The sequence below is a fragment of the Etheostoma spectabile genome, chromosome 10, assembly GCF_008692095.1.
Source record: "Etheostoma spectabile isolate EspeVRDwgs_2016 chromosome 10, UIUC_Espe_1.0, whole genome shotgun sequence".
Lineage (NCBI taxonomy): Eukaryota > Metazoa > Chordata > Actinopteri > Perciformes > Percidae > Etheostoma > Etheostoma spectabile.
In genome coordinates this window covers 8,138,805-8,159,588 of record NC_045742.1, presented here as the reverse complement: position 1 = coordinate 8,159,588, position 20,784 = coordinate 8,138,805, and the positions used below count along the sequence as shown (strand labels likewise).

The 20,784-nt window shown below is 39.4% G+C and overlaps 1 protein-coding gene and 1 long non-coding RNA gene across 8 annotated transcripts in view; one reads left to right on the top strand and one right to left on the bottom strand.

Annotated features, from left to right (window-relative positions):
* Positions 1-20,784, top strand: part of LOC116696537 (uncharacterized) — a 376,836-nt gene that overhangs the window by 13,882 nt on the left and 342,170 nt on the right. The gene's annotated exons all lie outside the window — the stretch shown is intronic.
* Positions 1-20,784, bottom strand: part of si:dkey-237h12.3 (teneurin-3) — a 150,833-nt gene that overhangs the window by 74,690 nt on the left and 55,359 nt on the right. For all 7 annotated transcript variants that reach the window (XM_032527549.1, XM_032527552.1, XM_032527551.1 and 4 more), the window contains 2 exons: positions 11,049-11,274; positions 3,032-3,270 (listed from right to left, as the gene is read on the bottom strand). In XM_032527549.1, the coding sequence (XP_032383440.1) occupies positions 3,032-3,270; positions 11,049-11,274 (465 nt within the window). The remainder of the gene's footprint in view (positions 1-3,031; positions 3,271-11,048; positions 11,275-20,784) is intronic.

The window sequence follows — 20,784 nt, the reverse complement described above, 5'->3', positions numbered from 1 at the left end:
ATATACACCGTTACAGATGCAGCTGTGCCTGTATTTGTCTTTGAGTTTGTCTTTGTACTAATAGGACTATGTGAGCTGACAGTGGAAAAGTATTAAAGCACGAGTGCACATTGTATCTATTTGAGTCATTGCACCTGGCAGGTGAATTGGCGGTGGATGAAAGAGAGAGGAAGTGGTGGAAACATTCTCATACACCTCAGGCAAGTGGCAGAGGGCTGTTTCACACACACACACACACACACACACACACACACACACACACACACACACACACACACACACACACACACATAAACACCGACACACCAAAGGATATGTAGCACCATCACACACTCTGGAATCATGCCACAAAATACAATTCCCAAACATCTGACAGGTCTACAATTAAACAAGATGGTGATTGTTGAGATGAAAATGTTGTGAATGAATTCAATCTGCTAAAACTGTTAGCGACAACAGCTGAACAAATGACTGTTTCGGCTCATTTTCCCTGTGTAAACTGAGCCGATCCGTCACAGGCACAAGTGCAAATAAAAATACCAACTGATTCCTACACACAGAGGAGCAGCTTAGTTATAAAACATATGTATACATCCATGCTAATTTTATGATATAAGATCATGAGCGACAACAAGTAACAAAACAGTTAAGTCAATAAAGGGATTGTGAATATTGATATTGCACATTTACGATCTCTTCTCCAAGAGAGCGCTTCCCTTTCTATTCACCAATAAAACACTGGTTATAGGATCTTCCCAATAAGCCCATATTTCTCCTTATACAACTGTGTCACATTTCCCCAGCCTCCAAGCTGGATGAATACTTATATATCCGCTCAGGGAGAGAGAGGCACAGTGTAAAGATTAAGGGCTTGGATGACAAGAGAGTGCATGAGGAGACATGAATCTGTAACGGGTTTATTGCTGTGGTCAAGAATCTAAAGGTTAGCAAGAAGTCAGCTTTGACACATGCTGTAAAAAAAAAAAAATGTTCGAAAGCCTTTCTCAGAGGAAATAATGCCCCAAGGAGGGAAAGAGAATTAGCATTACTTTATGTTCTTGGCCAAGATAAAAAACATTTCCTGTTCCTGACAGAATAAGCAAGTTTTGGTTCTAGCACAACAAAGACATTGTGGACCAAGGTCTTTTTTAAAGACAAAGTGTGTGTTTCCTTTGTAAAAGAGTTCAGCTCCTCAACTTGTGTTTCATTTTGATGTTGCCATCTGTGCTGGCCATTTGAGCTGCCTGTTTTAACAGGAACCCCTAAGGACATACATTCTGTGAACTGGGGATCAGAAGTGTGGGGATGATGCACAGCCCCATGCCAATGGATAACAGACAGACCTGTCTTGTTCGAAACTGTGCTCAGGCCATGTCTGCATATCTGACTGAGAGCTTAGACAGACGCTACTGAATCATATCAGGACATCTGCAATTTCTGCAAAAGGGAAGAGGCAGTGAAATAGAAATACTACTGGCAGAGATCAAACTTCATACAGATTAAGAGGCATGCTGGCTACATTCACTCTAGGCAGCTTGTCTATCATTTGTTCCGTTTGACCGAATGACATTACTAAAGATTGTCTAATGCCACCGCAGATAATGGAGTCATGTTTTCTCTCCCTGGAACTGAAAGAAATGTCGCTTCTGGCACACAAACTGCTGGTTTTCATGCACTGGAATGACAGCTTGTGCTGCACCTCCACATCAGACAATAAGTATTCAGTGGCAATATTCATGCCAAAGCCTCAGTGTATGATTTTGTCTGGTTATTTAGCTTATTTGATTCAAACGCACAGTGTTAAGATGTAAAAATTCCATACTGCCGGTATCTTTTAGTTTCAACAAAAATTGTCATCCCCTAGAAAAAAACATCATCAGGCTCGGATATATAGGCAGATTTTTCTGCCTAAGTTGTGGTCTAAGCCCCCAGCCAGTACTGATGTTCAGGCTAGAATATCTGGTAATGTGAGCAGTTTACAGATGAGATTCTATCCTGAACGGCTTTAAAACATGATCAGGGATTGAACCTAAGTGGACCAATGTAAGGAGGAACAAAAGAGGACATTTTTTTTTTACAAACCAATTCCTATGAAGTTGGGATGTTGTGGTAAAAATACAACAGAATACAAATCCAAATCCTTGTATGACGTTGGGACGTACGATACAATGATACAATTTTGTTACAATTGTTTTTATTTACAGTTCACACATCGTCCCAACTTCATTGGAATTGGGGTTTGTAAAATGCTACCATGGAGCTGTTGTAGACTGCAAGATGAGGCCAGGAGGAGTGTGGCCTTAAAGTTATGATGCTAACGTGTCGTCAATCGTACATATAAGTCGAGGAGAACGTGTAGTAAGAGCGAGACAGTAGGAGTGCATCTGTACTTGAGACAGAGACGTAAGCATAGCAGCTTTAAAGTCTTTTGGGGTAGGTCCAAGTCAAGCCTTAACTCTTTGACAGACAAGTCCAAGTCATCAGCCAATGAGTCTTTATTAACAAATTGCAAGTCAAGATGAAAAGACTTTCAGGTCTGAATGCTGACCATTAAAATGGCATGGTTTATGGTTTTGACATTTCCCTTTCCGAGCTATTTTTAATTGTGTTATTTCCCTTCAGTACAAACGTCTAATAATTAAATATGCCAAAAATGACTTTTGCTGTCTTGTTTCTTTTTGTTGTTACATAGTCTCACATCATTTAAGTCTAGAAAGAGTTTTGTTTTTCAGTCCCAAATGTCAAGACTCAAGCAGTCATGTCTTGCATTCTAATTTTTGTGACTTAAGGTATGTCTGACTGTGGAAATGTGTGTGCGTGTGTGTGTTCAAAACAGATAAAACTAGCTGATGTGCCGCTCTCATTAATATGATAATATTAGTAATGTCCCATAATCTGTCATGCACTGTTTTCTAATGTTGTCATTTGGCTTTTTGTGATTTGCCAACAGCTTATCTGTGAATTCTGCTTATGCTTGATGTGATGCAACTAGATTTAAAAATGCATCCCAAATGTCAAAACTCATCCTTACCTATGCAGTAGCAGAGAATGATGGACAGCACCACAGCTATCCCCACAGCGATCAGGGCGGTGCACTTCCAGGAGCAGTGTTTAGGGGACTTCTTGAATTTGAAAGCCCCTCTCGACAGACTGTTTCTGGGCAAAGGGCGCGCCGGTGTGGAGTAAACTGTCCCAGTTGCCATGGTGTAACCAGGGGCTGCTGCACCAAAGAAAGGTGTTGTTCCTGTGCCCGTTTTAAAAAGGAAGTGCCTGTAGAGAAGAAGAAAAAATAAATTATTGTCATGAGAGGTAAAATGAGCGACGGTTCAAAACAACATCCCAAAAAATATATGCCAGATCTGCAACTGCATGTGTCCATCTTTGTCAAAATGTTCTTCAGTTGGATAAAAGACCCCAATTTGTTCATGTCCTGTCCCCAATCTGTCTTCAATAGCTCAAAGCAAGTCCAATTATATTCAAATAGTCAAATACAAAAAAGAATCCCTAATAGTAGACTCTACAATACTGGTAACTCCCATGTGTATCACACCGCAAGAGGAACTGGGTTAAATTCTAATATTCAGTTTAATCCTGACACTGGAAGAGGTGAACAAAAAGCACCTCATAAAAACAATCATCTCCCACTTGCCCTTTTACAACTGGGCCTTTGTTAATAGCCCATTATACCTGGGGTAATTAAGAGGGTTTAATCAAATGCACTATGGAGTGATCGTCCTATTAACTTTTAAACCCCACGTGAAAAGCTCTTAAGTAAATGAATTAAGCCTTGTTGCCACTCTTGCCACTACTTAGAGATTAATACCAAAATGCCTCTAGGCTTATGGGGACAGCCAGGGATATTGGACAGAGTGACCATGCATTGCACCTGTTCCTCCAATCCAGAAATGTAGAATTTCATTCTAAAGATGTCAGTTTTTGGTTAAAAAAATGAATAAAATACATTACCAAGCAATATTTCCTACTTTGTAGATTAAGAACTTGTGCTTCTTCAAACAATAATAGGTTTCTAATAGAGCTCTAAATTAAAGTCTTACATTCTTCACCAAGACTACTTTAGGTGTTGATTTTAAAACATGACTCGTGCTGATTAATAATACTAATATAAAAAAAAAACTGAATAAACTATATGTACAACACAACCTTTATTATTCAGTTGAGGGTCGCATTGCAGGATTTCACCTTCACACTCACACACAAAATAACACCTGAGAGCACCTGCCCAAATCAACCTCAACAATATTGTTTCAACTGGAATAGCTGGGGGTTAAGTGTCTTGCTCAAGGGCACCTCAACATAGGGTAACTTAAGTCATTAGTATCATTTCAGAGAGTAAGGGCCAGAGTAAGCAGTCCTCTGTTCTTGCATCCTTGGTTTCTGCTAAAAGTCTGTTTTAAATGTCCTATAGATCCCAGGAGGAAGGGTTGCCATAGTAACCACTAATTTGAATACACCAATAAACTGATAAAGCAGTGTTTGCTCATCAATTATTCGTGCAGCATCTGTGAAGTCTCCATGTAAGTTTTGTCAAGGCTTTTTAATCCTGACTGTGAATCTGTACTAAAAGAGATCGAGAACTGCTAATTGGGAAATAATCTGAAGCCGAGTAGTTAAGAACCCAAAATCCATGTAGAGGCACTTACTAATCACAGTTTCCCAGATTGTTTGATAGGAACGGTGGGTCAACATGCTTGAAACAGTTTCATTAACTATAATATTCTTTTAGTTGGACTAAATGTTGTTTCTGAAGACTTTCCACTCATGCTCAAGGAAGCAAGTATCAGATATTTGGTAAGTCAATTTAACAGGTTTGTTTTCCAAAGGACACATTGTAAACCTACACAGGGTTTGTCCTGGCTCAGCATGGGCCTTTGGGGGGGACGGGAGACTAGCACGGCTGTAAGCACGATCGGTCCACGTACAGTAAATTACTCTGTGTAACGTTATTTGACAAATCTATGGATTGACCAGTTATTTCTGACAATTCCAGTGTGCTTGAGTAAATAAAGCCAATTAAAAAAATTAACAAAACTGGTTTAAAAAAAAAAAAAGGTACAGCCTGACTCTGGAGATAAAACTGAGTTTACCTCTCATATTAAAGATTATATTCTACTTGTTCAACAGTTGTTTGATAACTTGATCTTAAATACATTTAGAAAGGATTTGAATTGCTACGTTTATTCTCAATTCTTATCATTTTGGTGCTGGTGATTTGGGGGTGAGGGGGGAGAAAATTCCTCTATACAGAAAAAAAACCTGCCTTCACCGTAATGCATTGCTCATATGTCAACCCTGACGCTGATATTTCAGCTATTTCCTATCTCCTGTGAGGATATCTCTGGGCTAAAACCTTCTCTGATCAATTCTTGACTAAAAGAACAAATGTCAGATTTGGATCCACTGGCTCCTTGATGCCCCGATTGACACATGCTGTCAAGACAGGGATTCCATTGAAAGGTTATAGTGTGTCACCATTGGAATGACAATGCTCAGGGTGTGTTCAAACCTGGGAGACGTTCAGATTCTTCAATCTGTAACAATCTGTACTATTGCTGTGGCAGACTGTAATTTTAAGTTGGGTATGAATGAAATGAGGTCAAAACTTGCACAACGTCGGAGGCGGCAGACGTGTAGTCAGACACACAGGCAAATAAACTTCGCTATCTGGGGAGTTAAATGTAAGTGGATGCAATCTGATGAGATAGACAGAAAAGGAACGTGATGGTGAGTGACTTAATGTGTGTGTATGTACTCTATTTAAATGGTGGTGACTACCAATTGCAACGATGTAGAGACAGTTTTGTCTGTAAAGTAAAATGTCTCAAATTTTCCTAACAGATATGAGTGCATAATGTCCTGATGGGCCCAAAGTCAAAGACACATCTGTAGTACAGTGCTAGGGCATGTAACCAGAGGGCATAATGTTGCTAACTAAACTACTTACTAAACTAAATAATGTAAAACTGTATTAATATGTTTTCAAAACATATGAGAACAAATCATTACATAGTGCTTATTTGCACAATTTAGTAATTGAACAATCTGAACGCAGGTATAATTACCATAAACATATGGCACGCTGTGGGAGGTTTAAAACAAGAAAGTCAGCTATATTCCAGTCATTTATATCCCTTTTCCTTTGCATGAGCAAGTGTAGAGTGAAACTAAAAGCTGTCAGAATCTGTGTATCAGTGTCAGCGAGACTAATTCAAGTGCTGGACGTTTATTGCACTAGCGCCTAATGTAATTCTGGTGATGATGTTTTTCAACAGCGGACCAGTGTAAATGTCTGCAGCTTTGTACACTGGACGACCGGCTAATTGATTACAGCCAGTGTGATGCAACATGGCACATTACTATGCTAATCCAGCCAAACCAAGTGATGGCAATGTGGTGTGCCTTGAATGAGTGAAAGAGACAGAGAGAGAGAGAGAGAGAGAGAGAGAGAGAGAGAGAGAGAGAGAGAGAGAGAGAGAGAGAGAGAGAGAGAGACAATCAAGAGTGTGAGGCTGAGGGGGATAGAGAGCGCATGAATGGCTGTGTGTCAGTGTGATTGCAGTGCGATTGTGTGCACGCCTGTCTGTCCCATTGAGAAGCCTGTAACACAAAAGCAGCAGCCAGCCCGGTCTCCTCTGCTCTCACAACATTGCTTGTCATCAGGATGACATTTGAAAACATCCTCACAGAAGACAAAAGACTAAACAGTGAGTGGGTGGATTTGTCTGTGGCTAAGCTCCAGCCAGAAGGGTGAGAGAGCACACTAGAAACAATGCAAATTGAAGCCCTCAGAATATGTAATCTGCCTATTAACCACTGTTCTGTGTTAGCATTAGCATTTCAAGGTGAGAGCTGGAATAATCAGGCTGCTTTAATCCGTAGCCGAAAAAAGACTACAGATGTGGCGAGCATTGCGGCGGTTTTCACACCGGCTGCTGTCACTCTCCCCCAGTACACCACCTGCCCTCTCAACGGGGGGGCAGCTAGCAGGTGCTATTATGTTACAGCTAGCTCCGCACCCACGTGATGGTATTTCAGTCCCGGTGAGCTTTTCTATGCAGTCCTGCCCACGGAGATCAGCGTGGTGCCATCAGTTGCTCCTTCCAAGTGCTTGGATTGTTTGCACATGGACTTTATTATATTGAACAAGTTTGATTGGCATAAGAAGGGCTCAGCTCTTATGCATATACATTTAAGATCTGTCATCTAACTCTTAGCCCAAGGCAATTACTCTGTGGCTCAATCATAAGGGACAACTGTGGTGACATTTTAGCTAATGCAGGTTCAATTTGCAATTTATAATGACTTTTTTATATGTTGAACTATGACACCTCACTATATCCGCTGTTCATTGTTGGCAAAAATCATCTGGACCAGATGCACTTCATGTTTTCAGCGGCGGCATCAGCATCAGCAGTAGCCTAACATAAGAGGGAAATATTGCAGAACTCTGGAATCACCACAGATATGTGTGCTTGGCACCAAAGACGTTGGCAAAATAAATGAAAAGGAAAACACACGAGAAAAAGAAAAAATATGTCTTGAGGATTACCACTTTGTCTACACCATCATCCCCTTTGGCAGGTAACCAGCCATCACTGCAAGCTCATTTCTATTCCAAAAGGCTAGTTGGCTGATATATTACACATTACTAATCAGTCCTGGTGTGATCCTGACACCGTGGCTGATCTACAAATAAAGTTCAATTTTCCTTCTGATATGAAGCATGACTCATGATTTACATGTGCATCCCACACAAACAACCACACACACACACGCACACACACAAACCAAATCCTACTCGGATTACCTCTGCTATTCTTTTTCACCCCAGAGAATTTTAACACGTTTTTCATCAGAAAAATGTACTGTCTGTGGGACACTGTACCACATGATGATTTTAGAGCTGAGACACAATTTCATTTCACAAAAGGACTCCCTTGACATACGAATCCAACAGGGATTGACAGCACATTTATAACTGCAACGTATGGCTGGGCAAGCTTTCAAAAGACGCAGAAATGTCAAATCGACTGTTCTAGCTGAACCTAAGTAAAAAAAAAAAGGCTGAAGTGGGCTCCAAAGGACATACATATGTAAGAGCATACGCCTACCTGGATCTTTTCAGTGGAGCACTCATAGCGTTTACAGCTCTCACCATAAAGTTATAAACCATAGGAATTTCACCCATACTGGTGTATTCTATTTAAACAAAAGATTAAGTACTGCTCAAGCATAATTACCGTGTGTGCATCGGTCTCTTGAGGGACATAGCAATTCATTTTATAATGAAATTCAATGGAATATTTCTAATTGAAGATATCTCCAAAACGATTTTAGTGAAGCTGAGGGGTTTATTAAAAGTACTCCACACACTTAAAAGATCTGAATTTATCCTCTGCACTGGAGAACTGCAACGAACAGTAAGCAGTATTACTGCTCTGTTGCTAACCAATTGAGCCCTTTAAATTGAGTGGTGTTCTTTAGAATAAAGCAGACACAAGCTGAAGTAGAATCATCAAGTGTAAAATCTGGATTTCTCATTGTAACGGATAACAGAACTTCACCTAATTTATTTTTACAACGTGTACATGTTCGGGGGAATTGCTACATTTTCAAATTTACAGTACAAACAAAAGTATTGACTCAATGTTTCCCTTTTTATTTTTCCAGAGCTGTAAAAAAGGCTTCATTTGTCTAATGCATATGTTTAATCTTTTTAAATAGAGTTAATGTGCCCAAATCTACCTTGGTGTCCTAACAGAGCTTTGACAGTTTGATCACAGTGAGATCAGTGACTTTATTCACACACCATATAATAATGAGCGAGAGTTGCTGTTGCTGTTACTTTGTGCGGCCCTTCACTCATTTAAAAGAACACTGAAAGCTATTCATAGTGAACGCAAGTTGGTATTGAGTCAAATTAGCACACTTGTGCTTTGAACACTAGCACTTTTATGGGAGGTTACACACACATAATTCATTAACGCTAATTGCTGCAAAAGTAGCTAATGCTGTCAAATGGGTGCTTTATTTTCAGGGGGTCATGTCAAAGGAAATATATTAAACAAGATCATGACATTGTGATTCATATTTGACACTTTTTTAATCAACTGCCTTGTACCGAATAATTTACTGTCTGCAGATGATGTGACCACATAGTCTGTGTTGCATAAGCAAATGGAATTACCACCTTCCTTCACTAACAATTCAAGTTTCAGTTTAAATCCATTACAATCAAGTAAAATTCTCATCACACACTCGACAGCCATCGTAATTTAGTGCACATGTTCCACCAAAACAAGTGCCTTTCCGATGCTATTTTGGAGCGGCACCGTGGCTGCTCTCTGGTGTTTAGTGCCGCCCAAGACAATTGTGATTGGTTTAAAGAAATGCCAATAAACCAGAGTACGTTTTTCTTCCAGCCAGGATTGTTGTGTGGACCAGTCAGACCTTCGTCCGCAGCAGAAGGTCTGTCACTGCAATTCTAACCTAAATCTAATCAGTTGATCTTTGAGTCCAAGTGGACATTGTGCCAGATTTGAAGACATTGCCTCAAGGCGTTGCTGAGATATCACATTTACGAGAATAGGACAGACGGGCTTATGGACAAACAGACATGGATCTCAGTTAAGGATTCAAAAGAGATTCATATCCATGTGGTACCTAAGGCAACCAGCATATGTGCTGTGCCAGATCCTGAAACCCCCTGAAGGCATACTTATACATACTTTCTGAAGCTTCTGTTTACATTTCCCAACCTGGTAGTTTTCTTGACGTCTGCAATTATGTGGTGAACTGGGTCTTCCCTTTTGGCCCCGTTGGTTTGCAGCAGCTCTTAGTTCCCACCCACTGACAAGCACTTGATTTAGAGTCCGCTGTGGTGATAGTGATTTATGCCTCCGCTGATGATAGGTGTGCACATATTGTTTTGTCGATACGACTAAGACAGCTCAAGGTCATTGCGCGGTTAGTATTCAATCACTGCATCTTCCTCAGCAAGTGAAACTGTCACTACACATCCCAATTGATTCAGTCAGATCATACGAGGTTGTTACTCCATGCTGCCACAGACAAAATTCAAAGTTTACATTTATCTAAGCCTCAGAAAGGCTACTCTGTGCCAGGGAAATATCAGGCTAGAATGCAATCATCTACTCGAGGCCATTTCTGAGTCACAGCGCGATGTACCACACTTCATTAGCCAGGATATTTTGAGCTCACTGATTAAGGGAGATGTACTGATGTTTTAGAAGGAAAACTTGGCTGAGGTTCCTTTAACAAAGTAGTATCTTGCATAGCAATTTTTTACATAGAACAGAATTCCCTTATCAAGTCCCTTGTTAAGTTATGGGCTCTCTGAAATTCACGTGAGTTTGCTCTGATCATCTACCCTGCTTCTGAGTGTAGGTCTATCTAATTTAGTAATCAGCCCTTAATTGTGGCTGCATACAAAAAGCAAAAGGACTATGAACACTTTTCAACATTATTCTCAACAGAGTAGAAAAAAAAGCATCCTGTTTAGCAAACTCAGTGGGAAGCATATTATGCTACGCACAATTTGTGGCATGATTATTTATCTTGATGAGGTGTAGTCTAAAATCAACCAAACTTAAATATCTAAGGTCCTGGAGTGAATTAACATTTTATTACCAACCTTTTTTTGGAGGAATAACACTAACAACATTAATAAAATCAGGTGTTAATAATGATTGTTTACTTGAAATTTGAAATTTGAAATTATGACTGGGTGGGTCGCTAACCCTGACTGTGAGTCTTATGAATAATGGCCAATATCTGAAAAACTCATCAAACAAGTCAGTGGATTAAGCAGACAGGCCAGATCTAATTAATAAGGCAAACAAGCTATCATATTAAATGATTGAAATATAGTTATAGCTACCATTATGGCAACTTGGCCCCTGCTCATGTATTTCACATCATTTTGTTTTCTGAGTCAGTGAAAGTGGCTTCATAATAACACCTGGAGCTGAATTTCCCAGCTCTGTTGTAGGTCATTGTGGGTCACCTACCTACTCTCCAGGGCCACATTGCTGCCCAGGACCCAGCTGTCCTGCAGCTGGACGCATTCCGCCGTACTCTGCAAGTCGGCCGCCAGGCCGGCTGTGGGCGGCGGGCTTGGGCTCCTCTGATTGGCCAGTGAGCTGCGGCTCAGGGACGTGATGGAAGGATGCTGCTTGTGTGGGGGAGGGGCTGGTGGGAGAGGAGGCGGGCCTTGCTGACTAGATAGATGGTCACCTGGAGTGAAGCACAGGGAAAGAGACATCAGCATGTATAGAGTCAAGAGACTGGGTTACTAAAAGACAGCAGGTGGATAAGACTATGCATCTGCCTAGCATGTACGATGTGACAGCATGCAGCCACCTAACAGACCCAGAAAAGTAAATACAACCACGAGCAAGACATTAAAATGAGATGCAACCACTGCAAAAAGAAGGAAAATAAGAGCTGCTTTTATGGCGACAGATAATAACTGTCGCAAAACGCCACACGGCTGACAGTTGGGTTCTCTTAAACAGAAGGTCACTTAGAGAGGCAGCTGTTCTTTTATGGGCGCTTGACGCAATGTTTCACGTTTGATTACAGCCAGAGAAGACTCTCAAATAACTAATGACCAGAACATCCATTAGAGCTCTGAGAGAACAGGTTTTCCAATTTCACACAAAGCTGTGTAATTGGCCCCCAGAATGGCATGCGGTGATTATCTATCCATCTTCGCTGTTTAAAAGGTAAAAACCCACAGTGCTGACAATTCTGATTTGCTCCAATGAGCCCCAAATGGGTGTCGTCTTTTTTGCCTTACAGAGGCTGGGAGAAGATAAAGCTTGGAGTTGTGTCTTTTAGGAGCTGTTGTTTTTGCATCAGCACCATGAATTTTTATAAAGCATTAGGAGTTAAATCCAGAGCATACAAACGCTCGAGGTCAGTTCTGGTGTATGATTTAACCTTTGCTTTCTCAACCATGAGTAAAGACCTTGTGGACTAAAAGCCCTGGATCAAAATCCGCTCTGGGCTATTAGCGAGACGGAACAACTTCATTGAGAGGGCACTAGTCTTTATTTTTGAAAAGAGCCTCTAATGACCATGTAGTTTTTGTCCTACCCACTCTCCACTGTGTCCTATGCATAAAAGAAGCTGTTTATTGCAGCCAACTAAGCCTGGTTTTTGGTTGCAGAGAGCAACTAGGAAACATGTATGCCATTCAGAACTAGGAAATCATTTCAACTGCTTTGGAGTAAAAACCTTAAGGCTACTGTGCGTGCTATTGGTTTGATTATTTCTCTCATATCCAAAGGGAGGAATGCATCAGAAACAAAATGTAATGGAAATTGTAATAAGAATGACTACAGAGAAACAAACTCTTCTCCACAAGTTAATTGCAGAGACAGTGGCAGCTGTAATAAAGTGTCACACGGGAAGGTTGTACCAATCCTTTTTGTGACTGATTACTTGCATGTATTTATTTATTTTTTATAGCAGAATTCATTTTAGGACATCTGTTATATATGTATAGCTATAAACGGACTGACAGACAGATAGGGAGATTACAGACCGATGGACAAATGATTAAAGATGAATAATGTGAATCAGAATCAGGAGTGACAAGAGTGCACAGCACCGTTGCAGAAGGCCAATCTAAGATTAATCAATTCCCGATTAGACTTTGATCAAACCCAATCAAATATGACCCCCTCATCACCCTACATCACCTTGTCCAAAGTCAATTCTGATTCTTAACACATGAATTACCAGTGATCAACTACGGTATTGGCATTTGGAAATATTAGACCACCATGACTTAGTAATAATGAATACAAGACATCCCAATCATCTCCTGGGCTAGACTGTGTGCCCCCATGAAAACGGCTAAGTAGACTAATAGAAATTTGGATTTTCAACCAACACAAGCTGGTTTTACTTCACCTCTGGGCTCTTTTTCAACTGTATGAGCCTGCAGCAGCCACAATCTCCACTTCACTTTCTGCAAAAGCATTTTTCATATAATCATCACACACTAGTGCAACGGTACAATGTCAATGTAGGGGAAGAGAGGGGGGGGGGGGGGGGGGGGGGGGGGGGGGGGTGATGATGAAGGAAAGGGGACAATCAGGTGAGCTCTGAAAAACAGAGGATCATCTAACACGGAGGTAAATGGGATGTTGATTGGTAGAATTGATTTTTTTTAGAAGTACAGTACATTTTCTTTATAATCTCAAAATAATAAAAAGAAGGCTCAATGTCCATTTCACGTATTTAAATCATTTGAGATTTTAGTAACTAACTAGTAAATAACTGTAGCATCCTCTTAACACATTAAAAAATACATAAAGTCAGCTGTCTTTATTTCTCCTGGACAAAACTAATTTGATTATCACACCCACATATGACACAGTGAGTCCTAGGAAACAATCCCCCTTCCCTTTACGCATTACAAATAAAGATACACGACAGATATTGCACATGTTGGTATCCATTTATCTTCATGCCTACATATCGATCTATTGGCATATAGTGCAAGTCAACATCTTGTTTGCCCTTGTTAAGTTTGCTGGCTGTCCTGCAGCTTCACACCTTGTACTGAGAGTTTCAAAATGCAGCGTAATGTACAGTAACTTCAAACATGAAAATATATGCGACACAGGTGCCTTCCAGCTGATGGGAATAGTGCCGACACAGCAAGCACAGAGATGAATTTTTGAAGTCCAAACATTCTCACTGTCACGACTTTATGGTCATCAATCAGTTTCTGATGAATCAATGTGTTAAAAGGCATTCCTAAACTATAACAAGAAAATGAACCGTGATTTTTTTTTGGGTGATAGCACATGCTGAGCATAACACAAAACACAAAATCCCAAAAACCTTCAAAGGTGTAGGATTGGACATGCAGCGGATCTGACTGCATAAATCCCACAATGAACGAAGGGAACATAAAACCCCATGAACTGAATTAAACCTACTGTGGGCATAGTTTGCACAAAATACACAAAGCTTTTGGGTTTAAATAAGGTCTTCCACTTGAAATGCTGCGTTTGACTTGGTCTTAAAACGATGAAGTGAAAAGCAATTCAGTGTTGGTTTTGAGGGAAGCTAAAGAAGCAAAACAAAAGTCTAAACTACTAAAAATACAAGTGTGAGAATACAATGTTTTAACACAGAGAATGTACAGTTGGTATAAAAAAGTGAGAAAAACATAAAAAAGAAATATTTTTGCCTTTACTCTTAGAAGATTAAAGGTTCAGTGCTTTGCACACAGCAACAAGGTTGCTATGCTACAATCAGGGGATACAAGGTAACAGGCTTAAAAAGCTGATGTTTTCATATTTTTAGATGACACAGAGCAATTATTGTTTGTTTTATTGTTATGTAAATTACATACAAATATGCCAAAGTTTAGCAATTGGACTAGATCCCCCGTATCGTGCCGAAGAAGAAGCTGACAGAACAGCTGTGAGGACTAATCTAAAATAGCTTCTAACTCACCTTTCGGTTCAACAAATACACCCACGTGCTTCTTAATATATGAGCACATATTGATGTCTGAGGGGTAACTACATTGGTCACTTAAACCTGTGAGTTATTACTGAACACCAAGTAATGCTCTTTCAAGTATTTAGATCTGAAAATTGACTCCTTTTGGATTTTAAGTGATTAATTATGCAACATTTTTTCTCAGTTAGATGTTCTTATCGCTAATCTTTATTTGTGTGAGGTCAAACTCAAATGGTGCTATAGTTTCTTTTTTAAAAAGGAGACTTGTTAACAAGTTTACTGTGCAAAAACTAATCAAGTCAGTGTTGAATTCACAAGTCTGAATTAAACATCATTTAATCATACACAACACAACTCAATGTTTCAGTTGAAATACTGTAAGTCTGGACTGTATTCTGGTCATTATTTTAAAAGTATGGACCCTTCAGAATATATATAACATGATGATGTGTTTCCTCATGTACTCTATTTCCCTGCACACAGTAGGAGTCAGTATGTCAGAGCGATAACCTCAATGGGATTCTGTGTAACTCAGTGAGCAAAATGTAGCACCAGCGGTGCAGTGGTTCACTGTGCCTTCCCTGGGTGCTTTACTGGCAGAGTGGGGGAGGTTTGAAAGCCACAGAGGCAAACCATGCAAAAAATATAGGCTTTAGGAACTGTAGAACTTTGAGTTAGATCATCCATGGCCTTGCATATGTTTGATTGTGCGTTTTAAAAAGAATAAACACACTAACCAATGAGTTTTAAGAAAGCTTGGTGTTGTCTTCCATTAGGGCAAACAGGGAATTAGACTGGCCTTTAAAGTGCTGGCTTTGTGACTGAGAAGGCCGATGTAACAGCTGTGTGGTTTATGGGTTTTGAAATCAGATCAAGACGGATGCCTCCTTTGCATGATTCCTCAACGTCAGCTTGTCATCATCTCCATCAGCAACATGCTTTAAAAGGACCTTTGTGGTTAATACCGCATGCCGGCACTAAAATGATGGACTCATTTCCTTCTTAATGGTGCTTGCAATATGTATCAAACTATGTTTTATGAAGCATTGATATTTATACAGAAACACCTCGTCTTTGTTTTAGTTGCTTTTAATAATCTGTTCTTAGAGATTTGTTGACTTAACACTCACTAATTACACGGAATCTCTGCGAGAGAAAAGTGCATCAGGCGGTATTTGTTAACCAAAAATATCCACAAGCAGGAAAACTGTCCAGAGAAAACAGTTTTTTCATGAAACAGTACATACAAAAAAGGGTTTGGGCTTGTCCATGATTCAGTCCATTTTACATAAATGTGTCAGAGGCTATCGTTGCCTGCAAGCTGAGTTCACATTTCAGGACATTATTCTTGAACTTTTTGATTCCACTTATTGATACTTAAATGTTTAGGTCTATTAGGATTCAATGATGTTCTCTCCTTTGAAAATATCTCTTTTTGATGAAAGCATTGACAAGCCTTGAATGCTGCGCATAATGTTCCAACACTGAGTCGGGACACAATTAAAAGCCGTTTTGCATTCACTAAGCTTGGCAAGCTTGGTGAAAGCCTTTTCCTATTCATTGTGTAAGTAATGCAAAAGGTCTTGTGCCATTTTAGTCTCCATTAGGAGACAGATTCAACTGCTAATGGAATTGAAAGGGCATTTGCTTTGACTGGTTCGCCCTCTACCAATAGAATAATTGCAGTATGTGTGCATCACAGTAAGTATTCAATCAAAAAGATCACAGAACTCATAGAGGCCATAGCTTTTCTATTCCAACTTATGGTTTTCATTTTTATAGAAAAATATTCATAATTGTAACACAACACCTCCACTCTGCAAAGTTTGAATTGCAGAAAAGATAGAAAAACTAAAAGAGAGACCTCTAGTAAAATCCCTGTTTGATTTTATATGAAATAAATAATGGATTAATTCCACGATAAAACATGCCATTTGGACCAGTAGGATGTTTATATATGTCAAATCAATAAATTAATTCTCCTCAACGCCTGGCTTTGTATTCACCGGCACAGGTCTGGATCCTGGTTGAAGGTATGGCAGTATTCTTCAATAGGAAAAAAGAGACAGCAGCTTCTCATTGGGAAGCCCTGACGGTGGGATAGAATTCAGGACCATTTGAACAACCTTGCCCTTGGTGAGTTTGGGGGATTTACTCTGCAAAGAGAGTTGGCAATTTTCAGTGGCTTGCGGTTTTGAGAAGAAAAAAAGAAGCTGGGTGAATTCCATCATATTTCCTGCCACAGTACCTTCATTGCTCTCACAGCCTTGCCCACTCTTCTCCTGACTTTCTATCTGATCAAAGACAGACATTTCATTTAAGCTTTTTCTCTACAGGTGAAGCAGGATGTAACCAATATTTCAAGGATAACATAATCATTGCATTATAGAAAAAGAGTTCATTCCATTTACACATACATAATGTGCTCCTACCCAGTCATATAGCGGGCATTCGTCAACTCACACTTGATGAAAATCCTTGGCTGCCATTCATCTAAAATATACAATTTGTATATAAATACACTTTGAAAGTTGAACCCACTAAAAATGAACTGTGAATAGAAACAAATTCACATCACTGATTATCCTCTCTCTCTCTCTCTCTCTCTCTCTCTCTTTTTCTAGCTCTCTCTCCCTCAGACATTGCTACAGATGGCAGATAATCATACAGATGATGACTGCTTAGCAGTTTTTTCTGACAGCTCTCCGATTACATAGCAATTACACTCCTTCTCAAAAGCTGCTTTGACAATTAGCCTGCTGACAAAGCACTTTGTTGTATTTATTCATGTATGGACAGCTTTGGCTGGCTTGTTTGTCCAGAGATATTGTGTTCACACCTAGGTACAATGCTACTGTTTCTAATTTCGGCACAGGTAGCTTGATTTATACAGTTCAGTACTGACAATATAATCTGTATTTTCTTAAAACTCACTTTACTGAAACACATTAATACTTGTTTGGTGTTGAACACAGCCATTGCCTTCACCAACCAGTCACAATAAGTTCATTTTCTATAATGCTCAGCTAGTGATTTAAACATGCAATTAGTATGTTCATTTTCATTGTCCAAAGTAGATTTTTACCATTGAAAAGTGTATTGTAATATTCTTGACTACATAGTGACAAAAAGTTGGTTTAACAGGAGTTTTTAAATGGAAAACAGCTTTGTGTGTCCAAAACAACTTGATACAAATAAACCAAAACCGTACAGAGCTGGCCTACAAAACCAAAACAATGAGCTGAAAGATCTAAGAAGCTCAGTAGATTTCAGGAGAACTGCAGCGACAGATGACAACTCTCTGTGGGTCAATCACTATAAGTGACCACTTTCACATTACAAATAGTACACCAGTTACCTTTCTCATCCCCATTTTCCGGTTTTGTTCCGTCTTCCACCTCGCGCCATTCCACACCGGAAGCGACTCAGAAGCAGGGCATCTCAAGAAGTGTCTTGCCTGCCCAACTCACAGGTTATACTGTACTGTCTCTAAAAGTACTTTACAGAACAATCTCATGTTTTTAATGCTAGTATCTACCATCCACTCCTACAATTAAACTCAGTGCCATCTCTTTTTCTGGCGTGCTAATAAAGCAAAGATCTGCAATGACTATTTTGTTTTTCCACCTCCAAGATTAATCTCTCGTCATCTGTAGTGTTGAGAAGACATAAATAATATTTTGGGGTGTCTTATGGTAAAGTGACCAGATGCTCTTGCTCTTTTACTTCCTGCCTGCCTGTAAGAGCGTCCCGAAGCTCACGTGAAAATAGAACTGGCGCTTATCTTTAGCAGAGCGAAGTCATGAGCCGCTTCACGCGCACTTCTGGGAAGCGGCGTGACGCAGCTGGTGGTATGTCAAGCATTGATTTGAATGGCCACGATTGCTAGTGATTGGCCTGCTTGTGCTTTTGCAGCTTTGAAGTGCTTTTACAATCGCAACAGCAGCAGCAACCTGCCACTTCCTGTCACCGCATCATTCTTTTGGATCCACGAAAAAAAGGCAGTAGGCTACAAAGCATAGGCTGAAGTATGTACCAACAGAGGCTGAATTTGAATCATTTTTAGTTGAATTTGAATGGCTAAACTTGAATAATTGCATTGGAAAACTGAATTTGAAGCACATTATTTGAAATTGTATTGTTTAATGTGAATCATTGCAATAAAAACTGAATGTGAAGAGTATAGTTTGAAATTGAATTTATTCGTTTGGAACTGAAATCCAATAAAATATGATCATCAATGAAAATTCAACTCTCTATATATCTTCATATTCAGTTCTCACAATTCAAATTCAGTTCACAAAATTCAATTTCAAGTTACTGTGACAGACATCCGGGTACTTGAAGGATAAAGGAAGAGCAATTGAGCGCAGATCAATATGTATCTTTCGCGCTCCCGAATCACCCACAATCCTATGCGTGCAGCTTTGCTGGCTTGTTAAAAAAAAAACAATGACGGACGTAAGCGGAACGAAGCAGAATTGGAGCAGCATTGCCGACGGAGAAAAATCATTTAAATGTAAGTATCTTTAGTGTTTTTCATACATTTCTAATCACCACAAATGTGTTACATTAATGTAAAGCTAAACGCTTTAATGCTGTTACAAATTGCTATTAATAACAAGGTAGATACATCACAAGCTAACATTTTAAAAACTCTTTTCATATGCCGTGAATGTATATGTGTACGTTAGGGGAAATTTCGAAATTGGTGTGTTTATCAGTTGTAGCTGAGGATGGGAGATAAATCTGCACCTTGTTTTCTTTACTAGCAACGTTAAATGAAAGCTAAAATGTACGAGTGGAGTCCCACGTAAAAAGTATAACGTAACGTTACGTTATAGCATTCATAACGGAAAACATCTTTTTCTTGTGTTTGCTGTCTTTTAACAGGGACTAAGGAACAAACAGGGGCGGTCACTGAGACAATGTCTTAAAACGGTATAACGTATAAACAAATCACCAACAAGAACATTTATAGGATATAGAGACACTGGAGAGACAGGCCCTCATCCAAAGGTGTCTCTGCTCCGCACTCTGTTGTGTATTTGTTTTGAAAGGTTATTTTGGCGTTGTTGTGAAAAGCAGCTGCCATTTTTAATCTTTCTCCTGTGCGTGTTTGTGCTGAACTGGCCTTCAGAGTCATTCATGGATGGAACCAAGATGAAACCTTGGTTTGGATGGTTCCGTCCCTCTCAGGGATACTTTTGAACATTCAGAAGCTTTCTGAAAGATTTCCAGCTATTTGTTTCCAACTACAGTGACTAAAACAACAACCAAACACTGTTATTCAGTTTTTTTTCTGAACTGTGACTCACTTCTCTGACTAAAGCAATATAGATTTGAATTAGTAATTGCGCAAGAAATGTTGCCTACATCATCTCAGAGGTCATACAAATGTGACATGTGTTCTCGAGAGAACTATTCATGTGCTTCCCCATTCATTTACAGCTCGCTTCCCCAATCACTTGAGAAAATGGTTGCAGTAAAAAAACAAACCACTCATGGGTGTAGTGGTACAGTCTTTTCCAATGGCTGCTATAATTGCATTTCCTGTGCAAATCGCTCAGTTTTTGGAGAACAGACAAAGGAAATAGTACCCATCTATAAATGGGAAAGCCTATGTATTCCTGATTAATTGTTGGCATATTGTTCTCAACTGGATGCACTCCACTTGCACAGATGAATACTTTTCACCTCCATTGTGAGACCATTTGAGGAGAAAGAGATTTATACAATGTATATCTGTCACACCACATTGAATAAACAAATAGCACAAACCTACATAATATTCTACAGAGGTTGATGTTTTCATATTCTGTTTTTGCACAAGGAAATGAAGTTTCAGCAGACTTCGCTATTTCCTAACTGTTATTTACCCACAAGGCCCTATTATGATTAAAACTCTACATACTTTCAAGGGAGACCCAGGTAAGAATGTTGTTGTATTACAAACAAACACAATGCCTTAAAAAAGACATTTACACACATTTAAAATATGCTGACTTGAAATTAAACATTAGTGTAGATCTGTTAGTTTGTTTGAGTATGTTGTCTACCAGCAGAACTACTACACTGATCTTTAGATATGTATATATAGGTATATACAAAAAACCCTAAATATTAAGTTGAGACAATAAGACAAGGGAAAGCAGCAGCTGGAACCAGTAAACAATTACTCAAATGATTAATAGATTGTCAATCTTTTTTAATTAGGTGATTAATAATAATAATAATAATAATAATAATAATAAT